Source organism: Ambystoma mexicanum, chromosome 10 (genome assembly GCF_040938575.1).
Source record: "Ambystoma mexicanum isolate Mex_15411 chromosome 10, UKY_AmexF1_1, whole genome shotgun sequence".
Classification (NCBI taxonomy): Eukaryota; Metazoa; Chordata; class Amphibia; order Caudata; family Ambystomatidae; genus Ambystoma; species Ambystoma mexicanum.
In genome coordinates, this window is record NC_090932.1 from 1,103,493,533 (window position 1) to 1,103,514,350 (window position 20,818).

General features: G+C 43.1%; 1 protein-coding gene across 2 annotated transcripts in view; it reads left to right on the forward strand.

The window, feature by feature from the left end:
• The window catches only part of AEBP1 (AE binding protein 1), a 367,991-nt gene that overhangs the window by 255,072 nt on the left and 92,101 nt on the right, over window positions 1-20,818 (forward strand). For both annotated transcript variants that reach the window (XM_069618951.1, XM_069618952.1), the window contains 2 exons: window positions 7,010-7,094; window positions 7,349-7,493. In XM_069618951.1, coding sequence (XP_069475052.1) covers window positions 7,010-7,094; window positions 7,349-7,493 — 230 coding nt within the window. The remainder of the gene's footprint in view (window positions 1-7,009; window positions 7,095-7,348; window positions 7,494-20,818) is intronic.

A 20,818-nucleotide genomic window follows, 5' to 3' on the forward strand; every position in this document is an offset into this window, starting at 1 on the left:
AGTCTAGGCAACCCAATGTGGCGTTGCGGAACGGCAGCTGTCGTGCTGGCGTTCTGATGCCTCGCGTCACGTATCCCCATGGAAACAGGGGAACGGGATGGACAGGGCGCCTGAGTGTTCCTGCAGCGTATTGTGTATAGAAGGAGTCCAATGGTGCACTACAACTTCTGGTGTATAAAAATGGAAATTAAATAATTTAATGGGAGAAAAAATGTTTGCCTGTAACTATGTAAAATCGCAACTTGCGGTGGTGAAATGTTTGTGCAGGTGCCATGCGTCCCGTATCTCCATGGAGACAGGGGAACGGGGCGGGAGAGGCGCCTGAATGATCCTGCAGCGTATCGTATGTAGAAGGAGTCCAATGGTTTACTGCAACTTCTGGTGCAAGTAATATGAGTATATGAAAATGAAAATCAAATTATATAATAGGGGCATGTTGAAGACCACACGTATGGAACCCCAGGAGGAATGGAGGTAACAAGTAGATGCATTAAATTACTGACACAACTAGAATAATGTGGAAGGTATCTGATGTTGTGTATGAGATCATGTGGAGTGCAGTGAACTGCATGATGCAAGTTGCATTAGTGCTACACATATAGAGCAATCCTGTCTGGAATAACATTAATGGTTGTGTTACAAATAGCATGCCCAATTGATCTCTTCATTCAATCCTCGGGGAGTCAAAGTCCCCAAATGTTCAATCCAGAAACATTCCCTTCTGTCGAGCTTAATCTGAACGTTTTCATGTGGCTCATTTTTCTGAACCTCTTCCAATATAAGGAAGCAAATTTGCGCCAAGTTGTGTCTCTGGTGAAGCCAATGTCTTGCAACAACTGAGTTCATGTTTTTGCTGCGTATACAGGAACGGTGTTCGTTCCAATGAAGTTTGGCTTTCCTTTGTGACTGTCCAATATAATATTGTCCGCACGGACATTTGGTTGCATAGATAATATTGGGTGTGTCGCATGTGGCAAAGCATTTCAACATGATTTCTTTACCGGTGTGAGGGTGATTAATTGCATTTCCTTTGTGTACATAACTGCAGTTACTACACTGCAAACACGGAAAGGTTCCGATATGTTTGGTGTCCAATTGTTTTCTTGGCTGGCATGTCTGTACCAAACGATCGCTAAAGTTTTAGCAGCGTTGGTAAGCAAACGTGTGTTGTTCTTTGAATAATTCTTTTGTTCTCTGGTCACAAGACAATACCTGCCAGTGTTTCTTAATTATTGATTTTATGTGACTGCTTTGTGTAGAGAACCTTGTGACAAACACCAGTGGTGGTTCGGTTTTGGATTTTCTTGATGCTGTTAGTAACTCGTCCCTATTTTTTTGTTCCACTTTCTGTTTTGCCTTTGTGATTTCTTCCTGTTCTTCCATGGATTGTATATTCACATCAAGGAAGTGGATATTTTTGTTGGAATGTTCGTGAGTGAATTGGATTCTTGTGTCGATTGTATTCAAATAAGTGAAGAACTCCATGAGGTTCGCCTCTGTGTCTGTCCAAATCCCGAAAACGTCATCAATATAACGTATCCAAATTGCCAAGTGTGGTTTCCATGTTTGATGATTCAGTATATGGTCTGTTTCAAATTTGTACATAAAGGTGTTTGCATACGAAGGTGCCATGGTGGCACCCATTGCAGTTCTTGTAGTTTGCATGTAAAATTGTTTTTTGTATTTGAAATACGAGTTTGCTGATATGAAGCGAAGTAAGATGATAATGAACTCTTTGTTTGCTTCAATGTTTCCTGTATTGAGCAGAAGCCATTCAATTGCTGCAATCCCTAGGTCGTGTAGGATTGATGTGTATAAGTTCTTGACATCAACTGTAAATAAAATGTGTGACAGTGAATGTGGTATTGTGCCTAATAGTTGAAGAAAGTGTGTTGTGTCCTTTATGTAAGTGGATGTCTTCTGAACCAGAGGTTTTAAGAAATAATAAATGTATTTTCCAATCTGTTGTAATATGCTGTTGATTCCGGCCACCATTGGTCTCCCAGGTGGGTTTGTGAGGTCCTTGTGCACCTTTGGTAGCATATAGAGGTTTGGAATACGAGGGTTCTTGTTCATTAGGAATTTGTGTGTGTGATGATTAATCCATGCGTTTTCCTCTACCTCATCCAATATGACTTCCAGACTTTGTTTGATCTTCATTGTTGGGTCAATGTCCAATGCCATATATGTGTTGGTATCCTCAAGTTGTCTCCTGCATTCTTTGTCATAATCTTCGGAATTAAGTATAACCAATGCACCACCTTTGTCAGCTGGTCTGATCGTTATTGATTCATCACTACATAGGTCTTTGAGCAATCCCAGTTCGTGAGGTTTGAGATTTTTACGTTTTGTACTTCTGAAATGTATCTTTTTCAAGTCTTTCAAAACTTGTTTCTCAAAGATTTCAACAGCTGGTATGTTGATTGGTGGTATGAATTTATTCTTGTTTTTGAATTCTTTGTAAATTACTTCTTCTGTAGTGGACTTTTGTTCTTCTACTTCATTGAAAAATGTCTTGAGTTTGATTTTTCTAATTAATTTGTAGAGTTCCACTTTGGTGTCAAACAGTGAGGTGTCAAATGTCGGGACAAAACTTAACCCTTTTTGGAGTGTCTCGGTTTCAGCGGAAGAAAGAATTCTGCAAGATAAATGTATTACTAAGTTCTCTTCTGTTGAAGTCGTGTTTGCGGCCCTCCTCGTCCTTTTTCTTTTGCCCCTGCGGGTTCTTTTGCTCCTCTTCCTAAAAAAGTGATTCCTGATGTACCTGCTCTAGCTGGTGTCGTTTGGGACAGAGCATGGAGGAAGTGACGTTAGCAAGGCTGGAGTGAGGTTCTGGAAATAAAGTTAGTCTTTAGAAAAATCAGTGAACATGTGTGGGCGTGTTAGATACCTGCTATAAGTGTGGTGGCCTGCGCCTCCTGACAACCGCTGTGAAGTCCCTGCAGTGGCACCCACACACACGCCCCATATCATCATTATGTGGCATGGGCACGCAATATCCATTGACGACGCAATCACGTGGAGTCTAGTATGGAGCTGCTTGTGTTGCCACGGCCACCGATCGCTCTGCAGGCCTGTGTTTATGGCTGCAGATGCACAGAATACTGCTCAAGACCACCAGAAGAGGTATTTTCTAAAAAGGGTTGAGTTTTGAACCCCACGTGCCTATAGACCGAGAAGTGGTAAGCCAGATTGAGAAGGGGTAAACTTCAAACCCTAAGTGCTGGCATTCCACATTCACGTGGACATAATACAAAAGAAGAAATAACCACATTTACATGGAATAATATTTGGTACTGGATAACACCATGTCGGACCAATGAAGAAGCCAATAAGTCACACGTGATAGCTGGATGTGAGTCACTTGCGTTCAAGAAGAATTTACTACAGATGCCTCACACTCGACTAGAAATCCTCACAATGGCCAAGGACTACTATGGCCATTGATATGCAAGTTACCACAATAGAGAAGCGTAATATGACGGCAAAACCAACATGCCGCTGCTAAAATTCCAACACAACATATATCGGATCATCGTATTAAACGACTATGCTACAGATGTGGTTATGATTTCCCCCACAAAGAGGTCTTCCGCACATTAGCTCTCCCCGTATGTCGCATGCCCACAATGAATAGGACATACCCACAGGATAATACTACTTTCAGCAAGAAAGTCGGTGGGCAAACTACAAGAAGAGAAGTAAAGAGAAGAAAAGCGCAACAGACAGATGACGGGCCACACGTGAAAACAAGGAAACACAGTACTGATGGCCCTGGTCCTCTGAAAGACACCATAAGCCAAGACAAAGGATACATCACTTACAGACGACAAGGCCATCTACGGGTAACTCTGATTCAGCATCAGGCCATGAGAGATGAAGTGGGTATGTTTATGCCATTGGGAATCCTACAGCCATAGAGCCCTGTCCTGTCTTACCTTTAAAAATAAATGGGAAGGCACAGCATTTTCTTAATGACTCAGAAGAGTAATTTGAAAAACTGCAACACGCACCTAAGGTAAGGACAGCACAAGTGGACATCTACACGTATGGCTCCAAACAACCGTTGCAGTGCAAGGGTGCATCTACAGCCAAGTGCACATACAAAGAACAATTCGCTCAGGTGCTGGTACATGTTATTCAATCTGATATAACCTGAGGATGTATTTTAAGATTCAAATTGGCCATTCAGATGTGCCTCATACACATTTTATACCAACTGATGTCTGCCCAGTACATAATTACATCTGCCAAAATGGAAACCACATTTCCTTCACTGTTTAAAGCCATTGGAAAACTAAAACGATGCCAGGTCAAGCTGCGCATTGACCACAAAATTAAAACTGGTGGCTCTGCATTCCTAGGCATCCCCTTCAATATCCAAGGACAAGCGGACAAGGAGCACCACTGCCTAATTAAAGTTGACATCATTGAACCAGTAAAAGGGCCCATTTTGTGGGTGTTGCCCATTGTTCCAGTGTTGAAGAAAGGACAGGAAAACCACATCCGTCTATGCATTGATATGAGAATGGCCAACCAAGCGATCTTGGAGAAAAGACAGCAAGTGCGTTGCATTACAGATACCGTACGTCTTCTGAAGCGTGCCACGATATTCGCAAAACACGACCTAAATAAAGGTTATCATCAACTTGAAATCAGCAAAGATTCCTGGCCCATCACAACATTCACAATGCATTTGGGCTTTTCCAATACAAGCATTTAAATTGCGTAAAAATATCATCGGCTGTCGACATTTATCAGGAAGAAATACAAAATAGTAATCTACCACATACCCAACTGCATCAATTACAGCGACGATATTGTGGTTTTTGACAAGTCACAGGACAAGCATGATTCTACACTTTTCCAGGTGTGTGAAGGTCTTGAGTATGTGAACCTTACCCTTAATCAAGACAAATGCGCCTTCAACAAATCTACCTTAAAGTCATGGATTTTCATTAAGAGGTGTTAAGTCAGACCCTGACAAAGTCAAAGCTTTGACAGATGCGCACTGCCTACTAAATCTGGCTCAAGTTAGGTCTTTTCTAGGCCTTGCAAGCTATTGTATCCTTTAACTCCCAGATTTTGCATCTGCCAGCACTCCACTTTGCTTGCTCATGAAAAACGACCAAGTTTTCTTCTGATCCCCTGCTAGCCAGAAGGCGTTTGACATGATCACACAGAGAGTGTGGTGTATGCCGTTTGTATGTCATGCTTTGATCCCAACCAATACATTAACTATGTAGTGCATCATGCATGCCCAACCAGGCAGTCGGCAGAGAAAATGCAACATCACACAGCTGAAGACACGACACTCAACGTAGTGTTCTCCTGTCTCAAGTCAGGTGAATGGAAACATGCTCAACCACGACAAAATGCATCTGTGGATCTTCACAAAGTACAGACGCTCACACTTGTAAAGAAGGAGCTGTCTGTCTTGAACTCTCAACTACTGCTCAAAGGGAATACGATTGTAATTCCCTTCACCTTACACAGGTGAGTAATAGATCTACCCCACGAGGAACATAGATGCATAGTATTAACAAAACACCTATTGCGTCAGAAGGTCTTGTTCCCCAGAATGGACCCTGTGCTAGAGTCTATTTGAAAGGATCCCATGCCACAGTCTGCAACCCCAGACATACCCAGAACCACTTTGCATGACACCATTGCCCGAGGACATCTCGGAGGAGATAGCCATTGACTTCTTCGGACCACTGCAGTCAGCAAGGTATACTGGTGGCCCTCGATGAACACTCACTCTATCCTATAATTCAAATACTACATTCTAGCTGCATCTGCTGTTATACTGGCTCTGGATAAAATATTCTCCACGTACGGCATACCCAAGATCATCAAGTTGGACAATGGACACCCTTTAACCAGCAGTGAGTTCAAGGCATTTGGGAAAATATGGGTTTCCACCACCAATAAATAACCCCACTATGGCTTCAAGACAATGGAGCAGTTGAACCTTTCATGTCCAACCTCAAAAGAGCGGTACGTATATCCAGTAGTACAAGGAAACCTTTAGAGCAGACCATATACCAGAGTCTACGATATTACAGGAATACGCCTCACAGCACCACGGAAAAATGCCCAGCAGAATTAATATTTGGCATACAGGTACGCGTGAGACTTCCACAAGACATTCAACAGAAAGAAACAATGCAGAGTGAAAGAACGATAAAGAAGCAGGACACCGAGGTGAAAGAAAACATGAAATTCTATGCAGATGGATGGCGAAAGACTCAGACATTCGGACAGATTGATGGCAGCGTATTATAACCAATTCATATTGTTAGTATGCCAACCAGCGCAACATGAATACACTCTGCCTTTTGACCCAAAGCCAATAACAGTGATGGACAGAAGGGGTCCAATGATTACAGCAGAAAGATGTGGCAAGAGGATCACACGAAATGTATCTTTCTTCAGAAATCTGACACATCCTGTCGAACATGACGAAGATTATGGAGAAGCACCACACACCGATGCACATGAGGAATCAGGATATACAAGAGATGAAGAATGGTCCTACAATGAAGATATCACTGAATATTTAAAGGAACCAAGATAACTACAAACACACGGGAGGAACCAGCCTCGAAGACTAGTCAAATGGCTGACACGATAAAAGATGGGTTAGTGAACCGGTTAATAGTTAATTGAGGGGGGAATGTAGCGTCCTCTGTTAGCAACTATCAATGTCGTTGTCTGAGGAGTTTGGGACAGAGCCTGGAGGAAGTGACGTGACGAGTCTGGGGAGAGGTTGGGGAGAGGGTCTGGAAATAAAGTTAGTTGTTAGAAAATAATTTAACGTGTGTAGTGGTATACTTGTGCGCGGTTGCCAGTGAACAAGAAAAGAATGTATACCTCTCGACTCCACATCATCACTTGAGGTAGTTTCGACATCTAAACACATTCGTTATTTTAACCTCCAACCAATGACCTTCACATCCATGACACCACCAGTGTTCCCTCATTACCCTCTTCTTTTCATTCACAGTGATGACTTTGTCACCAGCTTCTACGTGGGCTTCAGCAACGACAGCCAGAAGTGGACCATGTATACAAATGGCTACGAGGAAATGGTATGTAGGACAACCAGTAGATATAAGTCAACTCTTGTATTTGTAGCTAGGAGTGGTAACCATGTGTTGGATCTTGGAAGGCACAACTCAGTCTTTCATCTTTTTGAGGTGAATAAAACGGGTGCTGGGTATGGGGGTTACGGTAACCATTATCATTTCAGGCACTATTAAAAAGCATAACTTAAGCATAACTGTGGATTCAAGCAATATGCAAAGTTTGTGTTATTACTATTAATATTACTCATCTATTTTAGCTCTTCTATGGGAATGTGGACAAGGACACGCCAGTGCAGACAGAGTTACCGGAACCCGTGGTCGCTCGATTTATTCGAATCTACCCTCAGAGCTGGAATGGCAGTCTCTGTATGCGCCTGGAGGTGCTGGGCTGCCCCGTCTCAAGTAAGAACCAGCTTGGGGATTTACCTTTCAGCGGTGGGTGAAAGATGGGTGCAAAAAAGCTATTTGCTGAAATGTGTTGTTCGCATGTCCACAGCTAAGGTGAAGCAACATTGTAAACCCTCTTCGATCGCTTTCTTCCCTGCCACGTGCAATCTAGCGCCCCATGCGTGTGGTGCCTTACACTGATGTTTTATCATGACTTCCCTTGAAACAATTACTGATTGCCCGCTGCCAGATCATTCATCAGGGTATGTAGGTGCTTGCTTGGGACTTTTCTGGAAGGAGAACCTCTGCGGGTGAGCAGAGAGTACAGTTCTCAGTGTCTGCCATTATATTTGCCCCAGTAGGCCCTTGCACTAGCCAACCTGATGAATTCTCGCCTCCTGCGCTAACCACACAGGTAACTTGTTGACTCTCACACTTGGTACATCTCTTATTTCTAAATGACTATGCAAACCACTCTGTTGAGTCCTGGCAGCGTCATAGACTGTGAGAAAAGAAAGGGGCAGGAACCCTCTTTTTTGGAAGGGGGCCTGACTCTAGAGGGTTAGGTAGCAATAGTGGAATAGAGAGCAGAGTCAAAGGCTACCCTTGTCATTGACGCACTGGAGGTCGCCCTGCATTGATAATAACTGCGCATTGCTAGCTGACGCAGCAGTGCATGAAATGACAGTCACTTTTTACTTTGTCTACTAACCCACAGATATGCATATACATATATTCTTTGGTGCTATGCATACCTCACGTGCCACCTAATGACACACTTGTATTCTTAAAAATGGAAGAAATTAAACTTTGTTTTAAGATATCTCTACTCTTGGTGATCTCTATTAGCTAGTATATATTAATCTAGCTGCACTGCCAACACAGGCCGACCTCCAGTGCGTCAATGACAAGGGTAGCCTTTGACTCTGCTCTCTATTCCAGCGTCACAGACAGACAGGAGAAGAGAACTCAAATGTTCCCAGATGTGACGTACTCCAAACGTACAATACTGGCTTGCATTATGGTGACTTCATTTGTACAGTGGATTTGGGTGTGTATTGCGTGTCAAAAACGTTGTGAGCTCTCAGTAATGTTAAAACAACAGCTTCTTTCATTCCAAGTCCACTCTGCGCAAATCCTTCTAATTTCGACCACATCAGATCCCATGGTGGCCGCAGTGCACTGCTTGACACTCCCAGCTCTTCAAGCCATCATATTTAATTTCCTCATCGCTAAGATGCCCTCCCACCAACTTACAAAAATGCTCCATCGCTGGGTCTTCTGCACCGTAAACAAGCAATGGCCGCCGTAAAACATCCCTCCATTAAAGAGGCCTTTGCCAACCACATGGGCAGATTGTGCAACTCTCTGCCCCTCTGCAGCAGATCTGCACTCTCCTTATAATCAATTTCAGATACCAATTTATGGTGGCTATCCAGTGCAAAGAAGCAATTTCAAGCTCTTTTTACCCACACCTTCATTGTCAACAATCACCAACAACAGGGACCCAGAACATCCCTTCCTTTGCAATGTTCTTTTGGATATTTTATAATACATGGTAGCCTGCAATATCCGTATAAAGGTCTGCAAATAATGTTCTGATAACAGGCTCGTTGTGACATCACAACTGACCTGTAGTACGAAAATGACATCACAGCTGCTCTTCAATCAGTTATTACACTTCAGTTGTGACGTCACAATGGCTGCTGCTTGAGCCAGCAGAGAGCTGAACTCCAGTTGTCACTGCAGCACTCAAAGCAGTGACAAGCTTTTCACATTCCTTGCTTGCATAACAGTTTTCTGTGACACTTCACAAATCTTTATGGAACAGGGTTTCCTTTGTGCACTGCTGGAGTTTAAAACACGTGAGCAAGATTCTGCATGTTTTTGGCAATTACAGTGTGTGGCCATGTATTATAAGGAATAAAATACCCCTAACCATATGTAAAAAAGGATATTGCAAGTCCCTTCGGAGTTCCTTGACATTATAAAGGAGCTTGGTCACAGAACTCCTCGCTGACTTGCAACATCCTTATAACATATGGTAGTGGGTACTTTATACGATATATGAAGCTGCAGTTATATATTTTGTTATTTTATACAGTGCAGCATGTTGCCTTACGGCCATTTTTAAGTGCTTGTCCATTTTGTGCACAGTGTCAAGTTTGAAATGTAGGCCTCATTTTGATTAGCCAGTGTGATTTTCTGATCAGCTGATAGGATATTTTGTATGGCTTTTGAAGGCACTTCAAAAGCAGAGTGTTATCTGATTGCTCAGACCCGGTCATTCAGTCCAGGGTGGGGTGGTCCCTATATGGTCTTCTGTCTATCCATTCTTGGATGTCCAATCACTTCCCTTTTCTTAATCCATACAAGACAGAGGTTCTTTTCTTTCATGCCACTATTATCCCTCCACTGCTCCCTCCCTTGTCTATTTCTTTTACTACTTCTTGCCTTCCTCTCGTCCTAGTTCTTATTCAGCTCTTATTCGTGGTGTCCTCTTCAACTCCTCACTATCTTTTTCCTCTCACATTTCTTCTGTGCCCCATTCCTGTCGTTATCATCTTTACAATGGCCACTGAGCTCGTCCTTTTCTGTTCATCCTTATCTCGTCTCTTGCTTTTCCTGCTCTTCACTTCGGCATCGTATCCCTGCTTATCAGCTTGCTCCTCTCAGGTCTATTTGTAACTCTTCTATCTGGCTTCTCTTTTCTCTTTCTCCCCACAACCCTATTTATCCTGCTCTCCAATCCCTTCAATGGCTGTCCTTCACATCCCAGTCCTATTTCGTTTTCTCTGTATTGCGCTTAAACGGCTCCTCCTCATCTCTCCTGTTTAATATCTTTCTACTCTCCTTCCCCTTCACTCCGTACTCTCTCTCTCTCTCTCTCTCTCTCTCTCTCTCTCTCTCTCTCTCTCTCTCTCTCTCTCTCTCTCTCTCTCTTTCTCTCTCTGTCTCTTTGTCTCTCTGTTTCTGTCTCTGTCTCTCTCTCTCTCTCTTTCTCTCCTTTCATTTTGTCTCAGAGCTTTGGTGTATAGCGCTTTATAAATTCAATAAAATGCTAATAAGAATACAAATATGGTCTGCTATGAGGGAAAATTCTGATTCGGTTGCTCTGCCTACAAAGACAGGGGACTGTTGCACATAGGGCTTTTGCTAGACCAACCAGAAATAGGCAACTTGGGATGTCTCCTAACCTCACCATGAAATGCCACGACCCTCACAGCTGAGAAGGGTGAAAAGGGTCCATGCTGTACTTTGGCAGTGAACAGGAGGGCGTAGAATACATACACTGCTACTACCTCCCCAGGCCTCACACTGCCAGGTCTCCTAAGCAGGAGGGCTGCGCGGGACACAACATGCACTTCACTGAGAATTGGTTTTGATATGTAGCTCCTCGACTGCTGTCCTTTCCTTCATTCCTGGTACATAAAACATTTGGCAACACTGGAGATTCTCTCCAACTTTCCTCGTACCATTATTTCTGAAACATAAGGAAACTTTTTCCAGGGGTAGTATCTGCAGTGGTCCTCCCTTATCATTGACCCATGTCAACAATCTTGCAATCTTTGGCCATAGATCTTTGAATTCGTTTTCTGCATTTACCACAACTACTTCCCACTGTCCAGTTAATACTGCTGCTTTGCACACAATCTGTCCCTCTGCCCATCCTTGGTGAGTAAGCACTGTTCCTTTGTTTTGTAGTTGGCCTCTTTACCAACATTCTCGTATTTCCTTCCCATTCGTACCTTTGCATTGCAGAATATTGTTTTCTTCAATCTTCACTCTTGCTTTATTTATTCCAGGCCGTTCATATTTTAATATTTGGTGCCAGAGGCATTGCTAGGGTGTGGCTAAGGGGGCTATAGCCCCGGGTATTTTGGTTGTAGCCCCGGATAGAAGCTCAGGTGCTACAACCAAAAGGCTAGCTAGCCCCGAATCCCGACAGTCCCGACATTAGCATAGCCCCGGATCTTTTCCAGACCTAGCAACACCCCTGTTTGATGCTTTGTTTCTGATTTCTCCCTTGTCTTTAAATCTTGCACATAATTATCTTCTCTTTGAGATGTCGCTTTATTCATCCACACTATGGATGCTGTTCTGCCTTGGAACTGTCCTCTTGTCAGGCAAAGTGTGAGAAGTGTCAGGCAATGTGCTTTTTTCACTGATATCTCTGTGGCTATGAACATTTTAGAGATTACCAAAGCATAAGGTATCAGGAAACACACGTAGCAACTCTCCTTAGATGTACTCTCTCCCACCTTTTTCATGTGCTGATACCACATACTAGTACCCAAGTGTGCTGTCTTATCTAGATAAGTGTTTATCCCTTCATTATCCTCCTGGATGCTTCTCTTTCATCTCCCTAACAGAATGGTTGCAACATATGGAAACAGCTCTAAAGCAGCTCTACTATGGGGAGACCCCACAAAAGGTGTTGTCTCATCAGTAATGGGCAGATCAACAGCAGTTCCTGTAGTGGAGGGAACTGTAAACGTTTCTGTCCCTGCAGAAGTTCTAGTGTAATAGTGACTGTGAAATGTGAGGAATAGAAAGATAAAGAGTGTGGTCGTGCAGTAATACATGATACACCAAAACATGAGTAACCACCTCTTGTGATATTTCACCACTTTTCGTTCATCTTCTAGAACCACATCAGCTTCTAGATTTCTAATTATTAATATACTTTATTAAAATCGAATTTTACTCTCGCAGTTGCAATGCTTGTTCAATAATTGGAATTAGCAGCCTTCTAATCACTGGCCCATTTTTAGAAAGTTGTAAAAACATGTGAATATCAACATCTCTCCTAACAAGAGCAGGATAAGCTTGGAGTATAAGCACAAAAACAGCAAACACAAGTCGATGCACATCGCTGCCTGGGAGGAGCATAGAGGTTCTTTAGAACAAATATGCACCAAGAAACGAGTCCGGATATTGAGCACGCTTCCAGTTGTGGATTAGGAACTGATGTTTAGGCATAACTTTAATATGTTAGTACATTTCTAAAGTTCATTTTCCAAGATTCCTAAGGTGCCCGGGTGAACCTTAGTCCATGTGCAAAATCTGAATTTATCAGCTGGTCATTTTTTCATCCCTCTTCTTTATCATCGATCGAGTCTGCACAGGCTGAAATTCTTCTTCTTGTCTTGCTTCTGGATCGGCAATGGTTGGAGGTACAGTCTCGCCTTTGTAGGGTTTTATGTCATTTAAATGAAGCCAAGCTTGGACTTTTACTGCTGAGGGGGTTACATTTTCAATGAGAAAAGGGACATTGAAAAGTGGCTCGTGCCACTTTCGGGTGAAATTTCTGATCAGAATGGTGTCACCAATAAACAGTTTAGGTGTTGATAATAGTTTGTTTGATCCGATTGCTGAATGGTCTTCATCTGTGTTCTGAGACCGACCCCCTTGGCATTTGAGTTGATCTGAAATGAGAGAGATGCTAGACGTCATATATGTCAAATATTCATTTAATTAATCACCTAAAAGTTTTGCTGTACTCTGGGAATTACTTCTACTCCTCGATGGAGGTGTAAGAGGCACATTCATTCACCTCCCTGTTACTAGTTCATGTGGGATGAGGTGGTGGTCCGAACCAGGCTTATTAAATCGGGCATATAAAGCTAAGGGCAGGCAAAATAGCCATCCCTTTTTCAGAGCCAGTTTTATCTTGGCTATCCATTCTTTGAGAAGGCCGTTGAGTCTCTCACATATTCCATTTGCTTTCGGGTGATAAGCAGAAGAAAACGTATGGTTTATATTCAGTAATAGTCTTATCTGTTCAAAAAATTCATTACCAAAATTCTGGGCCATTATCGGATCTCAGCAGTTCACACACACCCCATCTCGGGAAGACCTTGTGTACTAGAAACTTCACTGCGCAAGTGGCATCAGGATGTGTACACGGACCTGCTTCAATCCACCTAGAGAAGGGACACACCACCACTATCAGATACCTGTATCCATTACACACCTGCAGCATATCAACATAATCAATATATAAATGCTGAAATGGACCATTCGGTCAAGGAATTACTCCTCCAATTGTTCTCAGTGTATGCCAAGTGGTAAACTTTGACATACGATGCAGTTTACTGCAAAAAATACAACGTGTTCTAACAAATTTGCAATGAACCAGTCTTCCACAATCATTGCAGCAAGGCTTTCCCTAGTTACATGCGTGGGCTAATGCAGCTGTTCAAGTGCAACCTTTAATAACGCTACTGGCATCACCAGCTTTCCAGTGCTATCCTGTCGCCATAATGCTTCTGTGGGGGCTAAAGAACACCCCCCTTCATTCCATAATTCCTGCTCTTCCTGCGGTGTGCTTCCTTGAATTTCCATCAACTGGGTCATTGGTATTCCAATAAAGTCTTCTTGCCTCACCATAATTGTGATTACTTTCTCTTTGACATTTGGCGTATCAAAGTTTGAAATATCTGGAGAATATGCAACTCTTTTGGCTTCTGTGTCTGCAGCTTCGTTCCTGCAAGAAATAAAATTGGTTTGCTTAGTATGAGCTGTGCACTTAACGACCACCATGGCTACTGGGAGTTGTAGTGCTTTAATAAGCCTGTCCAATAAGCATATGGGTAACACTGGAGTGCCATCTGCACAAAGGTAGCCCCTCTTTTTCCAACATGCTAGCCCTGGGTGTACAGTTGACATCACATGGGCGGAGTTACTGTACACTGTCACTTCCTGTCCTTCATGTTTCTTGAGTCTGACAATAAGCGCTACCAATTCTGCTGGGTATGCTGAAAAGTGAGACGGTAGTCTTGCAGTTCCCACAACTTCAAATTCGCCATTCAATGTATGCCTCACTACACCTGCACCAGAATGTCTTTCCCCACAAGTTTGATCAGTTTTCGAAGAACCATCAATAAAGAGAATTCCCCTCCTGACAAAGCATTTTCTTTCACACACGGGATATCATCATAAAACTCAACATAATTAACACAGTCATGCACATGGTCACCCTCTGTCATTGGCTCAGCTACAAATGTGGCAAGATTCACTATTTTACACCTGGCAATTACTTCATAGTTAGAAGCTCTCTGAGATGTCAATGTACCTTTGGGTCTCTCTAAAATGGCAAACAGAGCATGCTCCACAAAGAGAGTCATAGAGCAGCCCATCACAATACTTGTAGCCTTTTCAATTGTGAACGTGGTGGCTGCCAATGACTGTTCAAAAGGAAAGTGTCCCTTCATTACTGGGTATAAAATCCCACTGTAATATCCTAGAGGTTTGTACCCCAGTGTAGTCCTCTGTGTAAGCACTGCTGTCATGACTGTCCCATTCATGTGTGAAAATAAAATTCCTCAGCATAATTGGGGATTCCCAAAACGGGACCTGTACAAATTGCTTTTTTCAACTCCTCAAACCCTTTCTCCATTTCTTCAGTCCATTCTATTGTAACTTTGTCCACTTGTGCTTTCTTTAAAGCCTGTAAAAGAGGTTTTGTGTACGAACTGTAGTCAAACACCCAGACTCTAACATAATTGCACAGTCCCAAAAACTGTTGCATCTGCTCTGCCGTGTGTGGTTTTGCGGTTTTCATAATCGCCTCAGCTCTTCCAGGTGTCATCTTCTTTCCCTCATGTGAGATCAACTGTCCTATGTATAACACCTCTTCTTGACCATACTGCAGCTTTTCCTTGTCTACCTTGTATCCCTTGTCTGCTAGGATGGTCATTAACTGAATCGAGTCTTGTCTGCACTCATCTTCTGTGGTGCTACAGATTAAAATGTCATCTATGTACTGTTTCAGTGCACTTTTCAAATCAACATTGTCTATGTCCATCTGTAGTACTCTGTTAATGATCAATGGAGACTCACAGTACCCTTGAGGCAAACGAGTATGTTTCAGTCGAGTTTGGCCGAATGTAAATGAAGTCAAGTCTTGTGAGTTTTTGTGCAACAGGATTGAGAAAAACTCATTTTTCAAATCAATCACCGTGAAATATCGTGCTTCCGCTGGAATAGTGCATAGTATCGTTGCTGGATTAGGAACTAAAGGAAACTCTGCATCTACAACCTGGTTAATCGGTCTCATATCTTGTATAAATCTCAACGACTCTCCCTTTGATTTTTTGGTAGGATACACCGCGGCATTACATAATGATTCTGATGACACCAGAGTACTTTGTTTCATCAGTTGTGAGATGGTCTTAAATATACCCTCATCAGCTTCTCGAAACATGGAGTACTGTCTTGCTTGAGGTAAAATCAGCCCCGGCTTCAGCTTTATTTTGACTTCCCCTATCCTCTTTAACAGACCTACGTCATAAGGGCCTGTGGTCCATAGGATGCTTGGCACATTCTCCAAGCCTTCTATAAAAAATGCAGGACGCTGTCGCATTATTGCCATTCACTGTGGGATTTCCCTCTTCTCTATTTTTATCCAGTATGTGATGCAGTACTGATGCAGTACAGTATGTGATCCAGTATGTGATGCTCATAAAGAAAACTACTTCATTGTCTTTTCAGTCTTCTCTAAACATGTCGTCATCAGTAATGTCAGTCAGTCTGTACCCTTCTTCGAGAGCTATTACTGTTCTCCATGGTCTACCCTCATCATCCGTTCCTTCAAGCATTGGTATTTCCCTTCGTACTATGGCTGCTTCTAACTCTATAGGGATTGTCTGTCCCCCTCCTCCTCCATAGGTATCTTTGGTCTAAACAAGAATTTGTCTGGTATCCACACAGTCTTTCCCACTAAGCCAGGTAGCCATGTCAGTAGAATGCTCACCCCATACAATAAAACCTCTGGCTCTATTGGAACACCTCACAGAGCCACTTGCCCTGTGAACGCCAGTAAACATTCACCCACGTTTAAGTAGTGTATTCCTGGAGTGGAACACACTATTCCTTCATCAATAAATGAAATCATCATGTTAAGCTTTGTCATCAAATCTCTTGCCGAAATGTTAACTGGTGTCTGTCGTGAATACAACAATGGAACAGACATGTCACACTCTCCTACAGAGCCTGGTAATTCATCAGTAAAAGGAACTCGACTTTTAGCTCCAGAAAACCCTTGACATTTGGGACATTGGCATTTCCCAACATTGGATATTTTCCCTTTCGTATACATGAATGAGTGGCCCCAGTGTCTACTAGGAAAGAAAAAGATTTGCCTCTTATCGTCACATCGACCCTTGGTTCCTCCTGGGTGCCTGGTGTCACAGATAGTACTGAACATATCAAGTCACCCTGTGAGCTGGCCTATTGAGGGTGCATGCATACCCCTGTACCTGTGAAGGGATTCCCTCCCACTACAGTGGCACCTCCTATCCTGGGTGTCAGTAGTTGTCCCATGTGTGCATACTGTTGTGTCTGCATGGGAGCGTGTTGCGACTGCCCTTGCGGTGGATTCATTTGCACTTGCTCTGGTTGCTGTGTCTGTTGCATTCACAGTGCTTGCGTCTGATACACTGTCTGATCTTGGGTAAACCCTTCCCTAGTTTGTGTGCTATATGGTGGAGGATAAACTGTCCCCCCTCTTGAAAATTGGCCATTCTGTATATTTCCTTGGCTCCACATACATGCGCAATGTGTCCTGTCATCCCGCAAATCCAACATACAGGGGGAGGCCGCCTGACTAGTCCTCCTTGGTTGAATTCTCCTTGCACATTCTGATTCTCATTCTGTGCATTCTGAAACCCACCTTGATTATTTTGGAATCCACACCTTCCTCTATATCACATACCTCCGCCTTGTGGCATGAACCCATTCCCTACTTGATCCATCGGGCATTGATTGTTTGCCTGCTATGCACCTATCTGTTGCTGCATTCCCAACCCTTCTCCGCTCGTCAATACCACCCTTTCTATGGCGTATTTTGAAAAATAAATTCTGAACTAATTTGGCTTCCTCAATTTTCCTAGCCTCATCTTTCTTCTTGTTTTCCTCCTGCAATACCCGACAGTGTTGCACTTTTGTCAACTATATCTCAGCCCATGGTCTTGCTTCCATTCCCACCTGTTTCTTCATCTGCCTTTGTACTTGCTCGGGCAACCCCTGACAAATAATGTGGTAAATTAATGCCACTGTTTTTTCCCATGGTTCCCTCCTTTCAAGTTACCAATGCTCTTGAATATCCTGAATGTAAGCAATAGGGTCCTCATCTTCCTTTATCTTACATGTCAAAATTGCACCAATAGCTGATGTGTCAGGAAACGGTACCCTGAGAGCCCGCCACACATCTGCTCTGCAATTATTAAACGGTGCTCCATCATGCGCTGTGTTTTGTGCAATCACACTTGAATAGCCTGCTCTCCTCCATATATCATCAGCTCTCTGTCCAAGAATGGCTGCCAGGAGACCCTTAATGTCCCCTATGGCCAGCATATTTCTTCCTGTAATTTTTTCTAATTCGTACATCCATTTCCTTGCGCACAACGTCAGACTCGGGAGCTTGCACCTTAAATTATCCTTGTCCATTTATGGCCATGAAATACACTGTGGTCTTGCTCCCCCTTTTTCCAATAAGGGAAACTACGTAAATCCTAACCCACAGTCGGCTCCCATCGTCTGTCTATCCATGGCAGGGACAATCGTCCCTGATCGTCTCCTCGCTGGCAGTGATCTTAACCTGCTCATTCTCCTTTCTCACTAAACGATGGTCCTCAGGGATGTTCTGGATATGGTATGAAATCTGGCATCCTGTCTGTAGGTTGTTGCAAATCCGACCATCTTACTTTGTTGTCTAGCTGCAGGCCTTCTTCGGGAGTGCATGCGCTCCCCCCTCTTGCCTCAAGAATGGACTCTCTGTCTTCGTCTGACATTTGACTATCCTCCCTGTCTCCCTGTTCTACATTCAGCCTGCCTAGGGACAATGCCCTATGTTCAAGATTAAACAGATTTTCTTCTTCGTTTCACAATTGAAATGCTAGGGACGCCTCCCCTTTCCCTCGACTTCCATAATTATTGCCTCCCTTCAATTCCTGATGGGCCTTATCAATCCTATCTCATATGCTTCCTATATTGAAGCCTTCTTCTAATTCTATTCTAGATGCCCCTATCGTTGCCTCTTTTTATCCGAAGGAATTCTTCTATTCTTTCCTATCGTATTGCTGTTCTCGGCCCTACTGGCTCCCTTTGAGCAAGGCTAGACTCAGGCTCCCGCTGCCTCCTTCTTCGTTCTATCTCTTCATCCTACTCCCTTCATTTTCTTGCTTCTCTTTTAACTCTACGTTCCTCCTGTTTTCGTTCTTCTCTTCTTACTCCTGCTCTCTTTTCCTCTTCCTCTTTTTGCCACTGTATCCTTCTATTCCTCAATCTTTGCGCTTCTTCTTCCTCCTCTCTTCCCCTTTACAATCAATTTCTTTCTTCTATCACTCTCTGCCTATTATCATATTTTCTTTGTTCCTCTGCCCTTTCTTCCTTTTTCTATTGTTCCTCTTGATAAATCTGCTCTCGTCGCTCTCTGCTCTTTCTCCTATGGTCATCTTCCTTTCTTGTTCCCTGTCTTTCCTATCCTTTTCATCTTTATCTTCTCTTTGCCTCAGTTCCTTGATGCTTTTCCCATCTAGCTTGAGTAATATCTGCCCTCAGAGCCATTCGTTCTGCACGAGCATTACCTTGTCAGCTTTATCCTTTTCTCCTTTCCATCTCTTGATCTCTCTTTCTATTTCTGTCGACACATTTGATTGTTCACTCTTTTCTTCTCTGTCTTGCATAGTCCTAAAGATCTCCTCTCTTTTCTTATTTTCCTCTGGACTACCATCACTGATAAGTGGGAGGTTTGTATATCGGATTACTATACCACTTCCCTAGATAGTCCTTATTACTCCTTAACTTGTCACTTTTCAATACCTTAACTCAATACATAATATAGACTAGTTGACTTTGCACATATACTAAAAAATACTCTGTGATCACCATTTTTTTCCTCGCCCCTATCAAATATCCTGTCACAGATTGTAATTGGCCTCCTAATTGGTCACATGTAGCCTAGTGGCCCCTACTAGAGTGTGAGACAACTTCTTCTAGACCCCCTTGGGTCAGGCTTCTAGGCGCTTCTCTCTCTATCGCCACACAATATTTCCCATTACTTTTAAATTACCACAACCCCGTCCCCTTAATTTGCCATTCCCCTTAGTCTACTCACCATTTATCCGTTTTCTCAGCTCCTCCTCCAATGGACCACTTTCACCTTCCTCACAGCGCCTGTGGAAACTAGGTAGGGATTTCATCAAAGAGGGACCCTGCCCACCGTCTCGGTTTTTCTTGCAAGATTTCTATTCGGCCGCTCTCCAGAGGAAACCCAGCGATCTTCCGGCTAGATGGCAGAGGATGTTCAATCGTGCGAAAATCTGCAGCAAACAGGTCGATGGGTCTGAAAAATCCAACATTGCTACCACGTGAACTTATAGTCCTTTCAGTAAAATGTCATACAGTGGATGGGAGGCAGAGTAAACTCTTACACCAAAATAATCAGACCGACTCAGGGAGATGGCAAAAGTATTTTTTGCTGTTTTATTATCAATTATCTAAAACAGGGAGTTACAACGGACATCAACGGACGTCGCACAGCATACTCTTGAAGCATTTCATATAAAAGTGTACTTTTATAGCAAAAATCCATCATACGTGACTTCATACTACGTAGCAAATAAGAAAATCCTAGGGGGGGTTGTGATAGGACTAAAGAGAACATCTAAGTATACTTTCTATGAGGGATCGGGTTGTGATTGGGTATCTATGATCAGGTGGACAACTCATGCCAACCCCTAGTGCAAGTCATCTTCAATAGTTATTAGAAACACGGTACCTTATTGGCTCTCAAACTATAAGTACCTTTGTTATTTGGCCCTCTACAATTGGTTGGAAGGTTTATGCCATGTCTGGAACATTCGGTTCATTTAGCAGCACGTAAGCTTATACCCAGGTTCTAGGAGGTGGATCTAACCCTACCTCCCCATCCAATTAGCCCAACGTCTCTCATCACCCATGCCTTCTGCCATGATGATTGTCTTTGAACTTAGCCTTGCAATGTATTCTCATCGCTGGGAATATAAGGGAGTATGGCCATGCTCTTATCATAGTTCTAGAAGTGAATGCCCAACGCTATTCTCATCCTCGGCTCACGTGAAAGGAGACCGTACTTCGACCTGGTTTGCAGCATTTAATTGTCTTAAATGAATAAAACTTGGCACTCATGGTGTTCTTTCTTGCATTTTGATGGAGGTGTTTCAACTTCTCATGTTTGCTGCCTTCAAGAATAGATAACCAGTCTTGGCTGCCTACAGTCTTGACACACACCAGGCCAGACAGCCTTTCTCGATTCTTCCATGCTCCCAGCTACTTCTTTGCTGCGACACAGCTTT